Below are 17171 nucleotides of genomic sequence, written 5' to 3'. Positions count from 1 at the left end.
AATGCCCTAATTATGTACTTTTTTATTGGCTACCGTATATTTTTGCTGTTCAAAATTCCAAATGTATTGAAATAAATATGTGAGTTTGAAAATCCAATTTTCATAAAACCATTTAACATTACTCTACCTCACAACCTTTTCACTTTCGAAATAAAGGGTTCATTGTTACATATTTTTGAATAAAAAATTCCCAACCAAACCAATGATCTAATTTGGTATTTTGAATTACAATTGGCTACCGTACATTTTCCGCAGTTAAAAATTCCAAGACATTTTCTTTTCCCATTTTTCATTCAGGTAAAATATTAAAATGACCTATTTTTAATTAAGTATTTCCCCCATTGATAAAACACAAAATATGGGAAAATTCCCCAAATTTTATTCAATTGGTTAGGTTGGGGGAAACCAACCTACCAAAAGAATAAGAAATCATAACCAAAAATAAAATCGAAATCCTTATTCGCTCGCACACAGCGCATCTTTCAAGGTTATGCCTTTTTGTTTGTTGCTGCCATTAACTTCGTGGGATATGTTAGGTAGTTAGTAAATGCTCAATTGGTCACGGCCATTTTTTTGTGCTGTTGAAAATGCAAGTGCTAAAAAAACCTTTCATAATTGCCAAAGGAAATTCTAAAATGACAAAACGGCTAACCCTTTGTATAAAAAAAAAAACAACAAATATAAGCAGGTAAATTAGCGCCTCGTATTGCGGAAGTATTGTCATGTTGTGGATATTTAAGCCGCTTGGAATCAGGAAATCTGCAACAGTTTCCTTTCACTACTCAAATCAAAATGTTCTTAAAAAAATTCACAATTTTCGTTTTACTTAGTGTCATGTTTGTAAAATATGGCCAAAGCTATGAATATCCTTGGAAGTCAGCGTTTAGACAAAAAATCGAAAGCTTGCGAAGAAGTATGGAAAACAAGGTGCAGAAGCCCATTTTTACACACCATTTGGAAAATAGTTTCAAATCACAGCGGGAATATACAAATCTTGTGGAATCGTACATTGTCCAGCGTAAGCCATATAATTATAGAAGCTATCATCCGTATAAACCCAAAACTAAAACTGCAACAAGTCCATCTAAACGCTATGTTGGTAAAATATTGGAATCGTTAAATTTCATCAAACCAGAGAATCGTAACAATGGAATAAATACGTCAGAATACTCCACCTCATCTAATGAAAATCGTGAAAACAATTCTGTAATGAAATTCACCGGATCGGATGTTGGCAAAAACTCAATGAAAACAGACGTTTATTTCAGTCCCCTTTCAGAGACATCTTCAAATGAATATCCAACAGATGTCAATAATTTCAAATATGATGCCGATAATTCCAACATCATAGTACCAACGGAAATTCCAGAAGAAAAGCGTATAACTGAACCCATTTCACATAGCATGGAAGGAAACTCAAAACCCATTATAGATATCACGAAAATACAGTATAGCATCCAAGATAATGAAACAACAAAAAATTACTCCACACCAACTTTTAAAATGTTATGTGGTAACTCTACCAAAATTATAGCTTCTTCTTCGAAAGCGGATCCAAATACGATAATCACTACGAAACCTGATATTAAAACTTTGAACTGGTACACGTTTTTCAACAAAACTCAAAATATCGTAAGTCCTTCCAATCTAAACAAATTCAAGTATACCCACGAAACGAAGAGACCGGAAATAATCAACACGGATGATTCCAGTGATGAAGTACCTGCCTTACCGGAAGTATTTTTTATTTGGAAGGATCCAAAAATCCAAAAAGAATAGATATAATGAAACGAAAAAACGTGTTGCCAGAGGCTACAATAATGTATCGGACAGTATTAACCCTGTTATTTTATTTTAATTCTTATTTAAGCCATATAATTAAATATATATTAGGTATTCATTAAAGAACATTCCCAATACACGAAATTATGTTTAACTATAACAATATTTACGATTGTTATAATTAAAAACCTTTCTACTTATTTTTTTAAGTTTATATAGTTATTTTTATTTTTTATGAGTGGTTTTAAACCGCTAGAAAATTGATTAGTATTTGTGTATTGTAAACAAATATTAATAATATTAACATTTATTTATCTATTTCGAACTGTAATTTTCATAATTATAATAAAGTATTTATCCTTAATATTTTTAAATAAGAAATTAAAATGTAAACTTCGCCTTTTTCTGAATGAATGGCTGGCTGTGGGATATTAAACGAGAACTCCAAAAGTTACTGTCGGCTGAAACTTCCAAATTAGTATTCGAATCAAAGACTTAAAACATAAAGATGGCACATTAAATGATATATAGTCACTATATTTAGTACCCTTTAGCGGTTTTCGTAGTCTAACAAGACATTTAAATTGTACAGGATTTTATTAATCCAGTCGGTTCAAATTGTCAATTTAATTCCATATAGGTCAAATAAATCCTCATAATGTAGGTTAACCCATAATAAAGTTCAAATACACATGCGGTTTAAGTACGATATTTTTTCACTTATAGTACGAATTTTCCTTCATCATACCTGTGGATGTGTGCATTGTTCTACTGGGTAAGATATAATATGCCGTCATCAAATAAAAAATTGTTTACGCTGAAACAGGGAGTCTTTAGAGATTTGTAGAGTCTTGTGTAGTCTTTAAAGGCGAGCTAGAGACATTTTTTATAGAACTTCCGTTGGGAGTGTAAAAAATGTCTCTAGCTCTTCTATAATGAATCTATGTTTCAGCTCGTCTATAAGGACTCCCTGATTCAGGTTCATTCAAAACACTACCTTACAGGAGACCTATAAAGACTCACTTCAGTTCGTCTATAAAGACTCATTTAAGGGGACCCCCCCATTCTCGGGGTCAACATTTTTGTTGATATAATTCGAATCTAAACTGATTAAAGAATGTCTCTACAAAATTTCAAGTGAAAATTTCAAGAACTCTTGAAGATATAGCCGATTTATTGTGTCAGCATCAAGTGGCGGCTAAAGGGCTTCTCAAACTTTAAACGCGTTTTTCTCTAAACATTTTTTTGCGAATGGCGGGCACGATAACTCAAAAACTAATAATCCAATCGATTCCAAATTTTGCAACGTTTCTCTGGGAGTGTATAGCTCTCGTATGAACTAGGATAAAGCCAATCGGTGAAGATCTTCCTTATTTTTTAACTTGGTTTTGGTAAAAAATCGGCGATTTTCCAAAATTATTTTTTCAAAGGTCCACCATCTTGTTAATTTTAGAGCGAAGCCAATAATCCTAGTTCATACGAGAGCCAGACATGTACTCTTTCTAACACCGTTGGAATTTTCGGATTCCGATGTTCCAGTGAGGAGTTATCATGCCCGCCATAAAAAATAAGGACTTTTCTTTAATTACAAAAAACAACAACAAAACAATAACAAAAATTTTTTGTAAAATATTTTTCTTCTCTTTTAAATCTTCAATTATATATGTGCAAAGTTACAAACCTTAACAAGCATTTGTATTCATTTACCAGCCCATTGAAAATCTTGAAAAATTAAAATCGAGAATGGGTGGGGTTCCCTTAAATAATTCTATAAAGACTCCCTTTTATTCGTTTAAAAAATCTCCGACCAACCGATGGGGTCTTTTAAAACTGCTTAAGCTCGTCCAATTTGAATATAGACTCCCTTCAGCTTGTCTATAAAGACTCCCTTCAGCTCGTCTATAAAGACTCCCTTCAGCTCGCCTATAAAGACTCTCTTCAGCTCGTCTATAAAGACTCCCTTCAGCTCATCTATAGAGACTCCCTTCAGCTAGTCGGAAGAAGTCATTAAATGAAATTGTGGTGTATACTCAGAACTGTTCAAGCAATGCCACTCAGAATTGCCCACATGTATTGCCGAAAAAAGAGAGATCTAATTGAGGTCTAATTTCTTTCGATGTAATTGCGGAATTGGTTCGTTATCAATGACCCACGACAAATATATAAAATATTCAAAATTTACCTTTTCTATTTAGAGGTTAGGGTCGAACGCATTTAAAGGTGTATTACCGCTAATTAAATATATTCTAGTTATTGATGTATTTTAAAATGTTTCGAAGAAATGTTCCAATATTTAAGAAGCACTAAGCCGCTTTCTGATACTTTCGAAATAAATATGCTATATTTCCCTTCGAAATTTTAAATCAGGTTTGTTGAAAAGTTATAAGTTTCAACTAAAATATCATCCAACATGTGGAACATTTGCTGTAAGACAGGCATAAATCAAAAATCTTGATTTTTGAGTTAATAATGCAGAATTGTTCTCTATATCAGACTTCATATTGGGTGGAAAATGCAGATGATTATATCATACACACTCTAATTGAGAAGCTGTAGAACTTCCTCCCATATAAAGTGTGAGTACATTTACAACTTAAAAAGCATTTAATTTCTGTCTAATCCTCTGAGAATGTGAAATAAATAATAGCCATGTCGATTGAAAAATGAGTAAAAAACCTTTTAAATGCATATTTAAAATACCCAAACTTTTTACTAGGATGTTGAAAAATATCAACAGATATTTGTTACGTTACGTTGCCACTAATTTCTGTATAACTTAATAGCATCACTGAACATACCCCACCAACCAAAACAAACCATTTATTGTTGTTGTTGATACACGTGAAATTGGGACTCAATATATTCGGATTAAAATGAGTCTGGCCAAGATTAAGAATAAAGAGGCCAAAGGAAAGCAAAAGGTGTTACCAAAATTAAAGACTATTTTAGCAAATCCACTCAAGAAAAGAAGGTAAGTACCATACAAATGATTTCCGTTCAATATAAATTCACTCATATTGTTTATTTTCATTACAGTCCAACCTTAAGCGAAGATGAACTTGCCATTCTACAATCAATATTGCAAACATCAATTTCAAATAGTGGATTGGATGGCAAAAAATATGTTACTGCTAAACACATACACCTGGGACTGGAAAGTGGTCTACGGGCCATAAATAATCAACAAAGTTCATGTGTTTTCATATCGTTGAGTATCAAGCCCAGTCATATAGCATCATTGGTAGCCCGCAATGCTGAAATTAAAGATGAAATTCAGCCGGTATATGCCCAACCACGTTTGGAAGATTTCACAGAGAAATTATTTGGTATTCGAACGTTGTGTATGGTTTTACCCAAAACGCTTGAGGAAATAAGCTGCGATTTATGCAAATGGGTTGAGCAGAGAAGGAAGCCGAAAAATGTGAAGGAAGAAATTGTGTCACTCAAAAAAATCAAGAAGAAGCTGAATAAAATAAAAACAGATAGCAAACCTGATGTTACAGAAGAATCGAAAAATGAAACAGAAACTCCAAGCGGAAAAGATAAAGAATCTTGGAAGGGTGATTACATATCATTCGGTAAAGGAAGTATCGTTAATAAAGATTCAAATTTACAAGATGAAAATGCTGCCATTGATACGCTATCACGAATAATGGATAATATACCAAAAGTCCAAGTGAAAACTGTCGATGAAGTGAAGCCAATGGATATAGTGATCGATGAAGATTCAGATTTAAAGGAATCTAAAGTAGTTGACAATGCAGAATCTGATGACTCTGTTGACTTCTTAGGCGAATACAAATCCCTTGTTGTACATAAAATTAAACCAAATCCAAACAAAAAACCTAAAAAGAAAAGAAATAAGAATAAGTTGAAAAATAAAGATAATAAAAAATAAAAATGAATTTTATACCCAAATCCTCTATAAGTAAAAAAATCTATATTTCTCTTAAGCACTTTTTAAACACTTCCTTCAGCTCGTCTATAAAAAACTACCTAGATTTTGTTTAAAAGACTACCTTCTGTTCCTTCATAAATTATTCTTCATTTCGTTATTAAAGTCTCCCTTAAGTTTGTCTATTGAGACTTCATTCAACTCATCTAAAAAGACTTCCTATAGCTCGGCGATAAAGGCTTCCTTCAGCTATTCTATGGAGAATCCCATCAGTTCTTCTATAAATAATTCATTCAGTACATTTACAAAGGTTCCTCTATAGAGGATCCATTCAGTTCTATAAATAAAATCTTCTGCACGGTATAAACGCTATCTAAATCTCTTCATTCTGCTTTATGGAGAGCTCTAAAGTCTCTAAAGACTTCTTTCAGCTCTCCTATAAAGAATCCCTTTAGCTCGTCTAAAAAGACCCCTTGAACACGTCTATAAAGACCCGCTTGAGCTCGTCTATAAAAACTCCCTTTAGTTAACTATGTATAAAGAATCAATTCAGCTCGTCTATTAAAACTGCCTTCCGCTCGTCTATAAAGACTCTCTTCAGCTTGTCAATAAAGACTCCCTTCAGATCGTCTATAAGACTGCCTTCAGTTCGCTTCTAAATACTATCTTCCTCTCGTGTATAAAAACTCCCTTCATCTCGAGTATACAGAATCAATTCAGCTCGTCTAAAAACGCCCTTCCGTTCGTCTATAAAGGATCCCTTCAGCTCGTCTATAAAGAATAAATTCACCATGTCTATAAAGATTCCCTTCAGCTTGTCTATAAATAATTCCTTCAGCATGCCTATAAAGTCTCTTCGGCCCATCTATAAAGACTGACTTGAGCTAGTCTATAAATACTCCCATCAGACTTCCTCGTCTAAAAAGACTTCCTTCAGCTGGTCTAGAAAGACTCCAATCAGCTGGACTATAAATACTCGATCTAAAGCTATAAAGACTTCCTTCAGCTCGTCTATAAAGATTCCCATCAGCTCGTCCATAAAGACTTCTTTCAGAATTCATTCGTCTATACATACTTACTTAAGCTTGTCTATAAATATTCCCATGAGTTTGGCTATAATTACTCCCTTTCAGCTCGTCAAGAAAGATTTCAAACAGATTGTACCGATTTTAGATTTGTACGTAGGAAGTCTCTTAAATTTATTTAACCAAATTTACTTTACTTTAACAAGAACAATAGATACTTCTTAATTTACATTCTACAAATATAAACTAAGGCAGTGTAGTTAATAAATAAACACCAGTCTATGGCAATTCAATGCCATATTAATGGTCTCCTCCTCCAGAAGATTTAAAGGCATTTGAGCCGGCATAGTTTTCAATAAGTAAACTTTTATAGCGCCTCAATTGGACACTGAAACCTTCTTCACGTTCAGCCACTGCGAGAATTATAACACGAGACACTACTAAATGAGACGGATTGGTTTGGCTGAAACCGCGTATGACATCGATTTCATCACCATCATGGAGCTGGAAGATGGCCAAATACAATATAATTTAAATATTATTGCAAAATATGTCATTGGTTAACCCACCTGAACACTTTTCTTTTGCAATTTCTTGCCATTTACACGAATCCGACTTTCATAGAAAATATTTTCAACTTTGCTGTAATTGGATTTACATATAAAGAAATTAGCATCTTACGAAAATTAACATAAAAAATAACGCCTACTTTCTGGCCATTCCCAAGCCGGCTTTTAATATCAAATCGGCACGCAATGAATTCACTTTGGTCTTAATAACCTTTGAGTCCCGCTCATCTTTGAATTCCATTTCTTCCTCATCTTCACTATCCGATTCCACATCCTTTTTGTTGTACTTGTGTTGGGGTTTTGTAAGACTAAAATGCCTAGTAACTGATGATCCCAGTGGATTTTGTAATGCCGGCAAATTAAAGTTGTTCTGATGCACAACACTAGTTCCTCTTAAATTACTGGTGGCCTGAGTTGCCGATAACGTCCGCAAATGTTGTTGAATTTGTCTACCGAAAATTATTCTTGGAGCTGCGATCATATTGGTTGCTATATAGTATTTTTATAATATCTAGGAAATAAACTTCTAGAAGTGTTGTGTAAAATCTAAAAATGTTACTCTTTGTTAAATGTGTGTGCAGAGGAAATTGGACAATAAAGATTAAAACCAAAGAAAATTTAGAAAGATTTTCATATGTATAGAATGGGGTGAAAGCAGAATTGAATATTTCAGCTGTTTCGACAGGTGATAAACAGCTGGAAAACATATGAGAATTATCAACAGCTGATTTGAAAGTGTCGTCAATTTAATTAGAATTTAAAAATAGGTAAAGCTATTTTCGTTTCAAAAAATAAGTTCGGGGTGAGACTTCAAAATTGGTGTTAGCCCTATTAATACGCCACGGGAGGCGGGCCAATTAAGTTATAAAGAAATAAATAAAATAAAGTTGTGGTACAAAAATAGAAAACTATAAAAAGAATTAGAACATTTGCAGCATTTTCTGGTTTAAGATCTGTAAATAGATAAAAGTCGGAGTTTGTGTATTGACAAAAGGTTTTATTTACGCAAAGCCGGATTTTTCAAGCCAAATTTGGGTGTGTGAAGTTAACGAGATTAAATGAGGAAAGCCCTCACAAATTAGCAGGTATGTAAAAATAAATTTTGTGTTTTCTGCATTTTGGGTTTCTTGGACCTTCGTTTTTCAAAAGAGAGAAAATAGAGGATTTACAATATGAAGGACCGTATACTTTTCGATTTTTTTAAGTAGCCGTGATGATATGCGCCAAGTCAATATAGGTATCATATTGAAGCAATTCAAGATTTGATTACGATAAAGTATTTTCTACCCAAAAAATGTTCCTTCAAAGTTCGATAAAATGTCATATAATGGAGATCCGTTTTTAGACCCCATGCTTCTTTGGACAAAATCTCCTTCTGGTACCTCCCAAAAATTTAATTTTATAATATCATGCGATTTGAATCAAACTTTGTACAATATATGATCTCTACAAAGCCTAAATCAAATCCGAACATGGGACCCATTTGTCCACTTTTTCTGGTACCTTTCTCATATTAGGCGAAAGTACAGGTCGCAATTATGATACAAATTGGATGAAATTTGGTACAGCTCATTTATTTGCACAAGGACGAACTCTATGGAATTGTTAGGTACGAAAAGTACTAACATGTACTGACTATGATACCCTTTGTATTAGATAAACGGGAAGAGCTAGAATTCTGAAATTTGGAATGTGGGTCACTGATGGAAAGCTAGGAGGATGTACAAAAAAGGTTTTTTTTGAAATTCAACCCAAAGGTAAATTATTTTAGGTTGGTAAGTGGTGTTGAAGTATGGAAATGGTTTTAGCAATTCGTACCTATGTGTATGAAAAGTATTAAATTTGGTACTTAGTGGACCGTATAGAAATGGAATCATGAAAACAGGAACTATTGGAGAATATGATTGAGAAACGATGTACGGAAAGTACTAATGGTTCTAAATTTGGTACAAGTTGGATTTAGGTGAACAGATGGAGTTGGAGTCTTAAAATTGGGAATTTAAATGGCTGTTGGAGTGCAGGATTGAGATATGGAAGTATGAGCACGCCTGAGATAAAATGGTACTAAATATGTTACAATTTGGATTTGTGTGAACGGATATGGCTAAGATCCTGAAATTTAGAATTAAAATCATTGTTGGAGTGTAGGATTGAGGCATGGAGGTAGTTTTGAAAATTCCTAATCCTCAATTTAGTTTTGAGTGAACGGAGAGATGGAAAATGTATATTTTAATTAAAATTACTGTTATGATTGATGTTGTGTTAGAAATTCGAACTTATAAGTTTGAAAAGTACTAAATGGTACTAAATATAGTACAATTTGGATCTCTGTGAACGGATAGGGCTGGGATCCTGTTTGAAATTACTGTAGGAGTATACAATTGAGGCAGTTCTGGAGAATCGTACTTACGTCAACGAAAAGTAGTAAATGGTACTAAATTTGGTACAATTTGAATGTTGGTGAACGGATAGAGGTGGAATCTTAAGATTATTATTGGAATGCATGCCTGAGGAAGTTTTGGAAACCCGTATTTATGGGTGCGAAAAGTACTAAATTTGGTACAATTTGGATATTGGTTAACGGATAGAACTGGAATCCTGAAAGTTACAACTGATATTAGGTAGTTTAGAAATATGGGTAAGAAAAGAACAGAATTGTACCAAATCTGGTACAATTTCGATTTTGGTGAATAGATAGATATGGAATTCTTCAATGTGAACTTAGATTGCTATTTGGAAGCAGGATTGAGGTAGTTTTGGACATTCGTACTTATGAGTACGAAAAGTACTAAATGGTAATAAAATTTATATTTTAAGCGTAGGTATAGAGTTCCCTTTCCGCATGCGAAGTAGCGGACACTTTGCTAGTATTATGTAAACATTATGTTTGAGTTCATGCGAATTGGGCACTAAATTATAAGTGCTTGTGATTGTGGAGAGCTTGCTCGATCCAGATTTTCACATAGCTCGAATATATAATTTTGCTTGATTTTATACAAATGTACACCAAAGACTTCAAGTCTGTTCGATTGACATGCAATTTTGCTTAAATTTGATTTGGTATGATTTTAATTGGTTCATATCGACGACTCCGAACCATAGTGTGCTAGGACGACTTAGCATGTTTTAAAGTTCTTTGCGTTTTTAGATACTACGGTCCTTAATTTAAATTCACTAAAATTTTGGTAATCATCGGCCAATCCAAACCAAAGTTATAAGCAAAAATGTACTTAGCATGGCACATACGATTAAAGAAACTTCCATACTTTGAAAGCTTCTACTGAAAAACTCACTTTTCAGACTTAGCATACTATGGTTCGGAGGCGTCGATATATCTACGTAGATCACATATAAAATTTTATCAGATTCCATGTCAATGGTCCTCTATCGACAGAATATTGCACACATGAGCATCTGTTGTGTGTACCCACAGTGGTGAAGGGTATCGTATAGTCGGCCCCGTCGGACATTTGAACGTTCCTTACTGGTTATAAAGGTGATTCTGTCGTGCAGCCCTTGTTGACACCTATCCATAGGATAAAATCTTAAATATTCAGCCGAAGACCAACCCCCATATAACCTAAATCATTACAGGAGAACTTGTGTTAATCTAGGTTTAGATGTAACTATAAATTATAATAGTAGACAACATATTTCAGACTCAAATGTTTCGAATAACATATTAAAAACTTGTAGACTGCCGTTAAGTCTTATCAATCCCTGATTAGGAAATATTTTAAGCATTCCCTTTTAATGTTGAACAACCAAACAATTTAATTTAATAACACAAAAGTAACAACACAACATTTTATTATAAACAATTAATTAAATATTATAATAACTTAAAAAATAAAACTATTACTAACTACTACCATATTATACATTTATCTCCGACCGGATTCATTTTACTACCCAATGGACAATTATATGCTTGGGCAAAATCGGCATTATTCGATACCATTCCCAAGACTCTATATTTATCAATTGTATGTTCATCCGACAATTGTTCCCAATAATTAGCTTCCGTATAGGATGAACACCATATTTGAGCTGTGCCCAGGAAGAATAACTGGTCTGGCGTAAAATCTAAAGCTGGCATCCTTTCATCACTGTCATCGAACACTGACGCTGGATTCTCTGCAGCCATTCGTTCCCTTAGATGACGATATGCCAGTAGGGCAACACGTAAACCACCAGCATCGGCAATATTTTCATCTCTCGTTCCATTACCGTTAATATTGCGATTTATTTCCGGCACATGATATTGATTGAAGTAGTCAACAAAACATTGAGCTCGATCCTTAAAGAGCATATCTGAATACTCTGTCCACCAGTAACGTTTATTGCCGGTATGATCATATTTAGCACCCACCGTGTCCAGGGCATGCGTCAGCTCATGACCCACCAAATAACCAAGGGTGCCATATTTTAAAGAATTTGGCCACGCCTTATCGAACATTGGCGGATTCAGTACACCAGCCATAACATACATCGAATTATCGTTGTTGTAGTAGAACGCATTTGCCTGCATGCCCATCAACAATTGCAAGGGTTTTGTGCTATTATTCAGCTCCGCAGCATGTAGCCCGTTATAGCGGTCTATATATTGTTCGAATTTCTTTAAATTTAAATTGTTCGCCTCATAATTACCACCATCAATGAATTCAAGATTTCTCATTTCACCAATGAGACGTTGTACTGTTTCGGGTGTCTCATACCGGCCAATGACTTTATTTATGTTCGCCTCCTTGAGCAGAGCTTCTTGGCGTGTCTCTTCATCCAACCAGTCGGCTTGTTTGATAATACAGCTAAGACTTGATTTGATGTCATCAATCATTGCATTAACCTCGTCGAATAATTCTTCGTTGGAGTAAATCTGCAAGAGGTGTTAATGAGCTATTAAATATCACAAATAGGATTATTTTGGTGGTTTCTTCAACAGTTATTAGTAATAAAGGGATTTGGTTAATTAAGAAAACACTTTTATGAATGAAATTTGGTTTTTATTGAGATTTCTTATTGTTATTTTATTGTGGTCAAAGTCATGGTTCAAACACATAATTGACGTGTGTGCATTGACATTGATGTTAGCTAAGTGGGATTGAAAGGTTTTGTAATTAAAAGAAAATTAAATGAATAGGTGGATGTTTTGAAATCCATTTTGGTTTATATTGGTGCATTAATTAAAGAATAAAAGACAAATTTGCGACTTACAAAATCCAGAAGATGTGGTCCCATATTATTTTGAAAATTTGAATCGGAATCATTCTTCAAATAAAAATTCTACGAAAATAACAATCAAGGGGATGAATAAATAATGTATTTAAAAAAATGTATTATAAATTAATTTTGAATACGTTTGCATAAAGGAGAATTTCAAGGAGAAATTCTGAGCATGTCCGCTACCTATGTTGAATTACATCAAACATGAATCTGTGTTGGACCCTGGACATGAAACAGAAGATGTCAATCGGACAGATTTACTTATTATATATTTATATTTATTTTGCGTTTACCGTTTTTATGCCCTCCACCATAGTATGAAGAGTATATTAATTTTGTTTTTTCATTTGTAACTCATCGAAGTAATCATTTCCGACTTTTTAAAGTATATATTCTTGACCAGCGTAAAATTCTATGACATGCCCGTCTGTATGTTGTAATCGCTCTAGCCTCTAAACGAATTGAGATAGATGGCCAAAATTTAGCATAGAGTCGAAGATGGGATATATCGGTCCACGTTTTGGGCATAGCTCCCATATAAGGGTATAAGAAAAGCGTCATTCAACTGAATTCGCTGAAATTTGGTACATTGGGTTCTTATTGGGTACCAAATTTCCCCACTAAAAATTATAAATATAGGTCCACTTTTTCTGGTAGCCCCCATATAACGGCACCCCTCAAGTTTCAGAATTTTAGGGGTTTTGACCGAATTTTTCGCCCGAATTGGCTGTAATTTAGTATTTCGAGTTCTTATTGGGTAGCAAAACTATCCGCATAAAATTATAAATATAGGTGAATTTGTCCGTTTAGCCCACATATAAGGGTACTCTCCAATTTTCAGTATTCTGGGGTTCTTGAGTTCATTTTTCAACCGAATTCGCTGTAATTTGGTATTTTATAGACGCATATGGTAAACCAGTAAGAAAAGTAGTAAAGTCGGACGGGGCCGACTATATGATACCCTTCACCACTTTGGGTATATACAACAGATGGAATGAAATTAAACATGCAATTCCGCAACCTATACTAAATTTTGGTCAAATATAGAGTTGCTTCTTACAATGGGACAAAATGTAAATAAATTTAAAGCAAAATATCATAATCAAAACCGATTTCAGTATGTTTTGTGCATTCGACCACATTTTTAGTTCTTCATTTACTTATAAATCCAAATTTCGTGCAAGTCGAAGTATATATAGGGACTTGGGTACATTATTTACCTGAAATGGAACGAAAATATATATGTCAGCTATATCTAAATCTGAACCGATTTTCACGAAATTTAACACACATCGTTCTACCCTTAAGTCAGTACACTATGCCTAATTTCGTGCAAATCGAAGGATATATAGCGACTTTGGTGCACCATATACATAAAATCGGACGAAAATATATATGGGATCTATATCTAAATATGAACCGATTTTCACGAAATTTAACACACATCTTTCTAGACTTAATTTAGTACGCTGTGCCAAATTTCGTGCATATGGAAGGATATATCGGGACTTTGGTGCACCATATACCTAAAATCCAACGAATATATATATGGGAGCTATATCTAAATCTGAACCGATTTTCACGAAATTTAACACACATCGTACAAGACTTAATTCAGTACCCTGTGCTAAATTTCGTGCAAATCGAAAGATATATAGGTACTTTGGTGCCACTTTTACCTTAAATCGGACGAAAATATATATGGGAGCTATATCTAAATCTGAACCGATTTTCACGAAACTTAGCACACATCATTCTGGACCTAATTTAGTACGCTATGCCAAATTTCGTGCAAATCGAAAGATATATAGGTACATTGGTGCCTATATCGGACGAATATATATGGGAGCTATATCTAAATCTGAACCGATTTTCACCAATTTCAATAGGGTTCGTCCTTGGGCCAAATAAGTGACTTGTGCCAAATTGCATTCAAATCGGATCTTAAATGCGACCTGTACTTTGTTTGATTCTATGCATATTCTCAAAAGGAACCATGTGTCTATCTCTTTTCCTTTTGCCTGTTACAAACATATGCACAAAGACATAATACCTTGTACCACAGTGTGCTGAAGGGTATAAAAAGGGACTTTGGTGCACTATTTACCTAAAATCGGACGAAAATATATATGGGAGCTATATCTAAACCTGAACCGATTTTCACGAAACTTAACACACATCATTCTTAACTTCATTCGGTACGCTATGCTAAATGTCATTTGCATTAAATCAGACGAAAATATATATTTGAACACCTGTTTCTATGTCCACGACAGAGATGAAAGTTTCCAAAACACTTAACTTTTTTCTGTTTATACCGCGCTTTTTGTGCTAGGCTAAAAACTTTCCGAACTGCCTATCCTCGTATTGATGCAAATCTCAAAAAATCAGAATTTCTGTCAAGCACTGTTTATAAGATTTGCACCGAATTCTATTCGAACTCCCTCATTAATGCTTAGAGTTACCTTCTTAACTTCTACATTTGTACGAATGTCTCCAACTTACCTTCATAAACAACTGATCAAATAAAAATGTCATAACACTACGCATTCTCGATACACAATATTCCTTTTGATATTTAACGTCCTTTAATTTCGGATCTAATTCGTGTAAAAATTTCAATGCCAAGTAGTTGGCAACCGCCTCCTTATGTTCGCCGCATATTGTTTCCAATTTATAATAGAGATAATCACATGGCTTATAATCATCATCCAATTCTAAATTGGGGTTATTCCAAGCTATGTCCAAATAGTTTCGCCATTGTTGCCGCCACGTAATATTAATAGCCTCCACCGTCGATTCATCCAATGAGCTGGTTATATTCTTACAAACAAATTCATTTTCATCGAATTCTTCGAAGACAGCAAATATGGCATTAAGCATTTCAAAAATGTCATCAGTAATGCGGGGGATGTGTTCTGCTTCCACTTCGTACAAAGATAAAAGGTCATGCATTCTCTGATAATTACTTTGATAGGCACTGGAATTACTATCCTGTATACTATCCGTATGAAGTTCAATATCAAATCCGAAAGTGGGTAAATCAAAATACGGTTGAAAGGGATATTCCGGAACGAGTCCATCACGCATGAGACCATTAATGCCATAGTTGCTCATATGGGCACTCATGTTGACCCAGCTAAATGTCGAAGCATCCCAAGCTGGATCCAATGCAGGAAAACCACCAATTTGTAGAATAACATTTATGTAGTCCACAGATTTCCGATTGCTCTGCAAATCCGTTTCCAAACATTCATGATAGAATTTTTTGGTTAATTGAAATTCTTCATTATATTCTGGGGCAATGCCAAGGATATTTGGCTCCTCCAATAACATTTCGGCAATTTTTGCCAATTCATAATCGATATCTGTGAGATAAGTCCTTTTGCTTTGTGACTGATGTTCTTCGATAATATTTTTCCAATTTCCACAGGCAAATTCGTAGAAATCATCACAAGGATCTATGGAGAAATTCATAAAGGATAACATTTGACCGGCATATTTGGAACGCAATAGATATGTACTATCGTCCACTTCATTGCTGGATAGCGAATATGCTGCCGCTGATGAAATGCAATATTGAAAGTTAACCACAAATACGAACGATAACAATGAAACTGTCCGACTTGTTCGCTGTGTCCTTAACATGATTTTTTTGATATTCTTTTGGTATATTTGATATTGATTTAGTCTTTTTTTGTTATTTTCTTTAGTTTCACTTCGTTGGTGCTTTGTATCAATTATTGTTCAATGACATGTTTTTTTCTCAAAGTTAATTTGCACCACCTCCACAAAAATATCATCTTTCCGATATCAATTATCTGTTTTTTTTCTCATACGTTTTAACGTTTTGTGTGCCTTTAGCTTTGAAATCTAAAAGTCTACTAAAATCGTATTTCTAATTTTGAAAATATTTATGATGATCTGCAACAAGTTTGAAATATTTTGCATTTATGCCCAACTTGTTTAACTTCTAGCTAACAGTGGCGTAGCTTGTTCTAATCTTGGAGGTAATCAACTTTTTAGCCGAACTGTTTGCAATGAGGTCTATTTTTCGATGGAGCCCTCATATAAGGGTCCCACCTCATTGTAGGTATTCTCTGATGTTTGTATAATGCACCTATACAACCAAAACCGGGGTCAACGTTTTGTTTGGTTTAATTCGAATCTGCACTAATTCAAGAATTTCCCTACAAAATTTCAAGTGAAAATCTCTAGAACTCTTGAAGATAGATAGATAGCCGATTTATTGTGTTAGCATCAAGTGACGGCTAAAGGGCTTCTCAACCTTTGAACGCGTTTTTCTCTTTTGCGAATGGCGGGCACGATAACTCAAAAACTAATAACCCAATTGATTCCAAATTTTTACACGTTTCTCTGTGAGTGTATAGCTATCGTATGAACTAGGATAAAGCCAATAGGTGAAGAACTTCCTTATTTTTTAACTTGATTTTTGGTAAAAAATCGGCGATTTACCAAAAATATTTTTTCAAAGGTCCGTCATTTTGTTAATTTTGGAGCGAAGTCAATAATCCTAGTTCATACGAGAGCCAAAACCGTTGGAATTTTCGGATTCCGATTGCCTTAATTAGACTGAATATGTGCTCGTGGAGGATAAACAATTTTTTCTCAAAAGGTTTTGCAAGATATGGACTTTATATACGGGTCTTGTATCAT

General features: G+C 34.2%; 3 protein-coding genes across 3 annotated transcripts; 1 reads left to right on the top strand and 2 right to left on the bottom strand.

Annotated features, from left to right (window-relative positions):
* The first annotated feature begins 4655 nt into the window (after positions 1–4655).
* LOC133330413 (uncharacterized) lies at positions 4656–5683 on the top strand. The gene is made up of 2 exons (XM_061538848.1): positions 4656–4753; positions 4819–5683. The coding sequence occupies exons 1-2, from the start codon at positions 4656–4658 to the stop codon at positions 5678–5680; spliced, it is 960 nt and encodes a 319-aa protein (XP_061394832.1). The 3' UTR covers positions 5681–5683.
* A 1319-nt stretch (positions 5684–7002) lies between these two features.
* LOC133330412 (mitochondrial transcription rescue factor 1) lies at positions 7003–7752 on the bottom strand. The gene is made up of 3 exons (XM_061538847.1): positions 7412–7752; positions 7272–7344; positions 7003–7206 (listed from the first exon to the last, which is right to left on the bottom strand). The coding sequence occupies exons 1-3, from the start codon at positions 7750–7752 to the stop codon at positions 7003–7005; spliced, it is 618 nt and encodes a 205-aa protein (XP_061394831.1).
* A 3387-nt stretch (positions 7753–11139) lies between these two features.
* On the bottom strand, positions 11140–16142 carry LOC133330411 (neprilysin-1). Its single transcript, XM_061538846.1, has 2 exons — positions 15000–16142; positions 11140–12147 (listed from the first exon to the last, which is right to left on the bottom strand). Exons 1-2 carry the CDS (start codon positions 16140–16142, stop codon positions 11140–11142), a joined length of 2151 nt encoding a protein of 716 aa, XP_061394830.1.
* Between the last annotated feature and the right edge of the window lie 1029 nt (positions 16143–17171).

The sequence above is a fragment of the Musca vetustissima genome, unplaced genomic scaffold (genome assembly GCF_032173495.1).
Source record: "Musca vetustissima isolate MV318-11 ecotype Yass unplaced genomic scaffold, APGP_CSIRO_Mvet_v1 utg338828, whole genome shotgun sequence".
Taxonomy (NCBI): Eukaryota; Metazoa; Arthropoda; class Insecta; order Diptera; family Muscidae; genus Musca; species Musca vetustissima.
The sequence above is the reverse complement of the archived record's forward strand: the minus strand, read 5'-3'. Positions and strand labels throughout refer to the sequence as shown.

Coding starts and splice junctions, on each gene's coding strand:
- LOC133330413 (XM_061538848.1), top strand. CDS start 4,656: ATGAGTCTGGCCAAGATTAAGAATAAAGAGGCCAAAGGAAAGCAAAAG. Junction 4,754..4,818: donor AATCCACTCAAGAAAAGAAG/GTAAGTACCATA, acceptor TTTTCATTACAG/TCCAACCTTAAGCGAAGATG.
- LOC133330412 (XM_061538847.1), bottom strand. CDS start 7,752: ATGATCGCAGCTCCAAGAATAATTTTCGGTAGACAAATTCAACAACAT. Junction 7,345..7,411: donor GGCTTGGGAATGGCCAGAAA/GTAGGCGTTATT, acceptor ATCCAATTACAG/CAAAGTTGAAAATATTTTCT. Junction 7,207..7,271: donor TGCAAAAGAAAAGTGTTCAG/GTGGGTTAACCA, acceptor GCCATCTTCCAG/CTCCATGATGGTGATGAAAT.
- LOC133330411 (XM_061538846.1), bottom strand. CDS start 16,142: ATGTTAAGGACACAGCGAACAAGTCGGACAGTTTCATTGTTATCGTTC. Junction 12,148..14,999: donor TTGATCAGTTGTTTATGAAG/GTAAGTTGGAGA, acceptor CACCTCTTGCAG/ATTTACTCCAACGAAGAATT.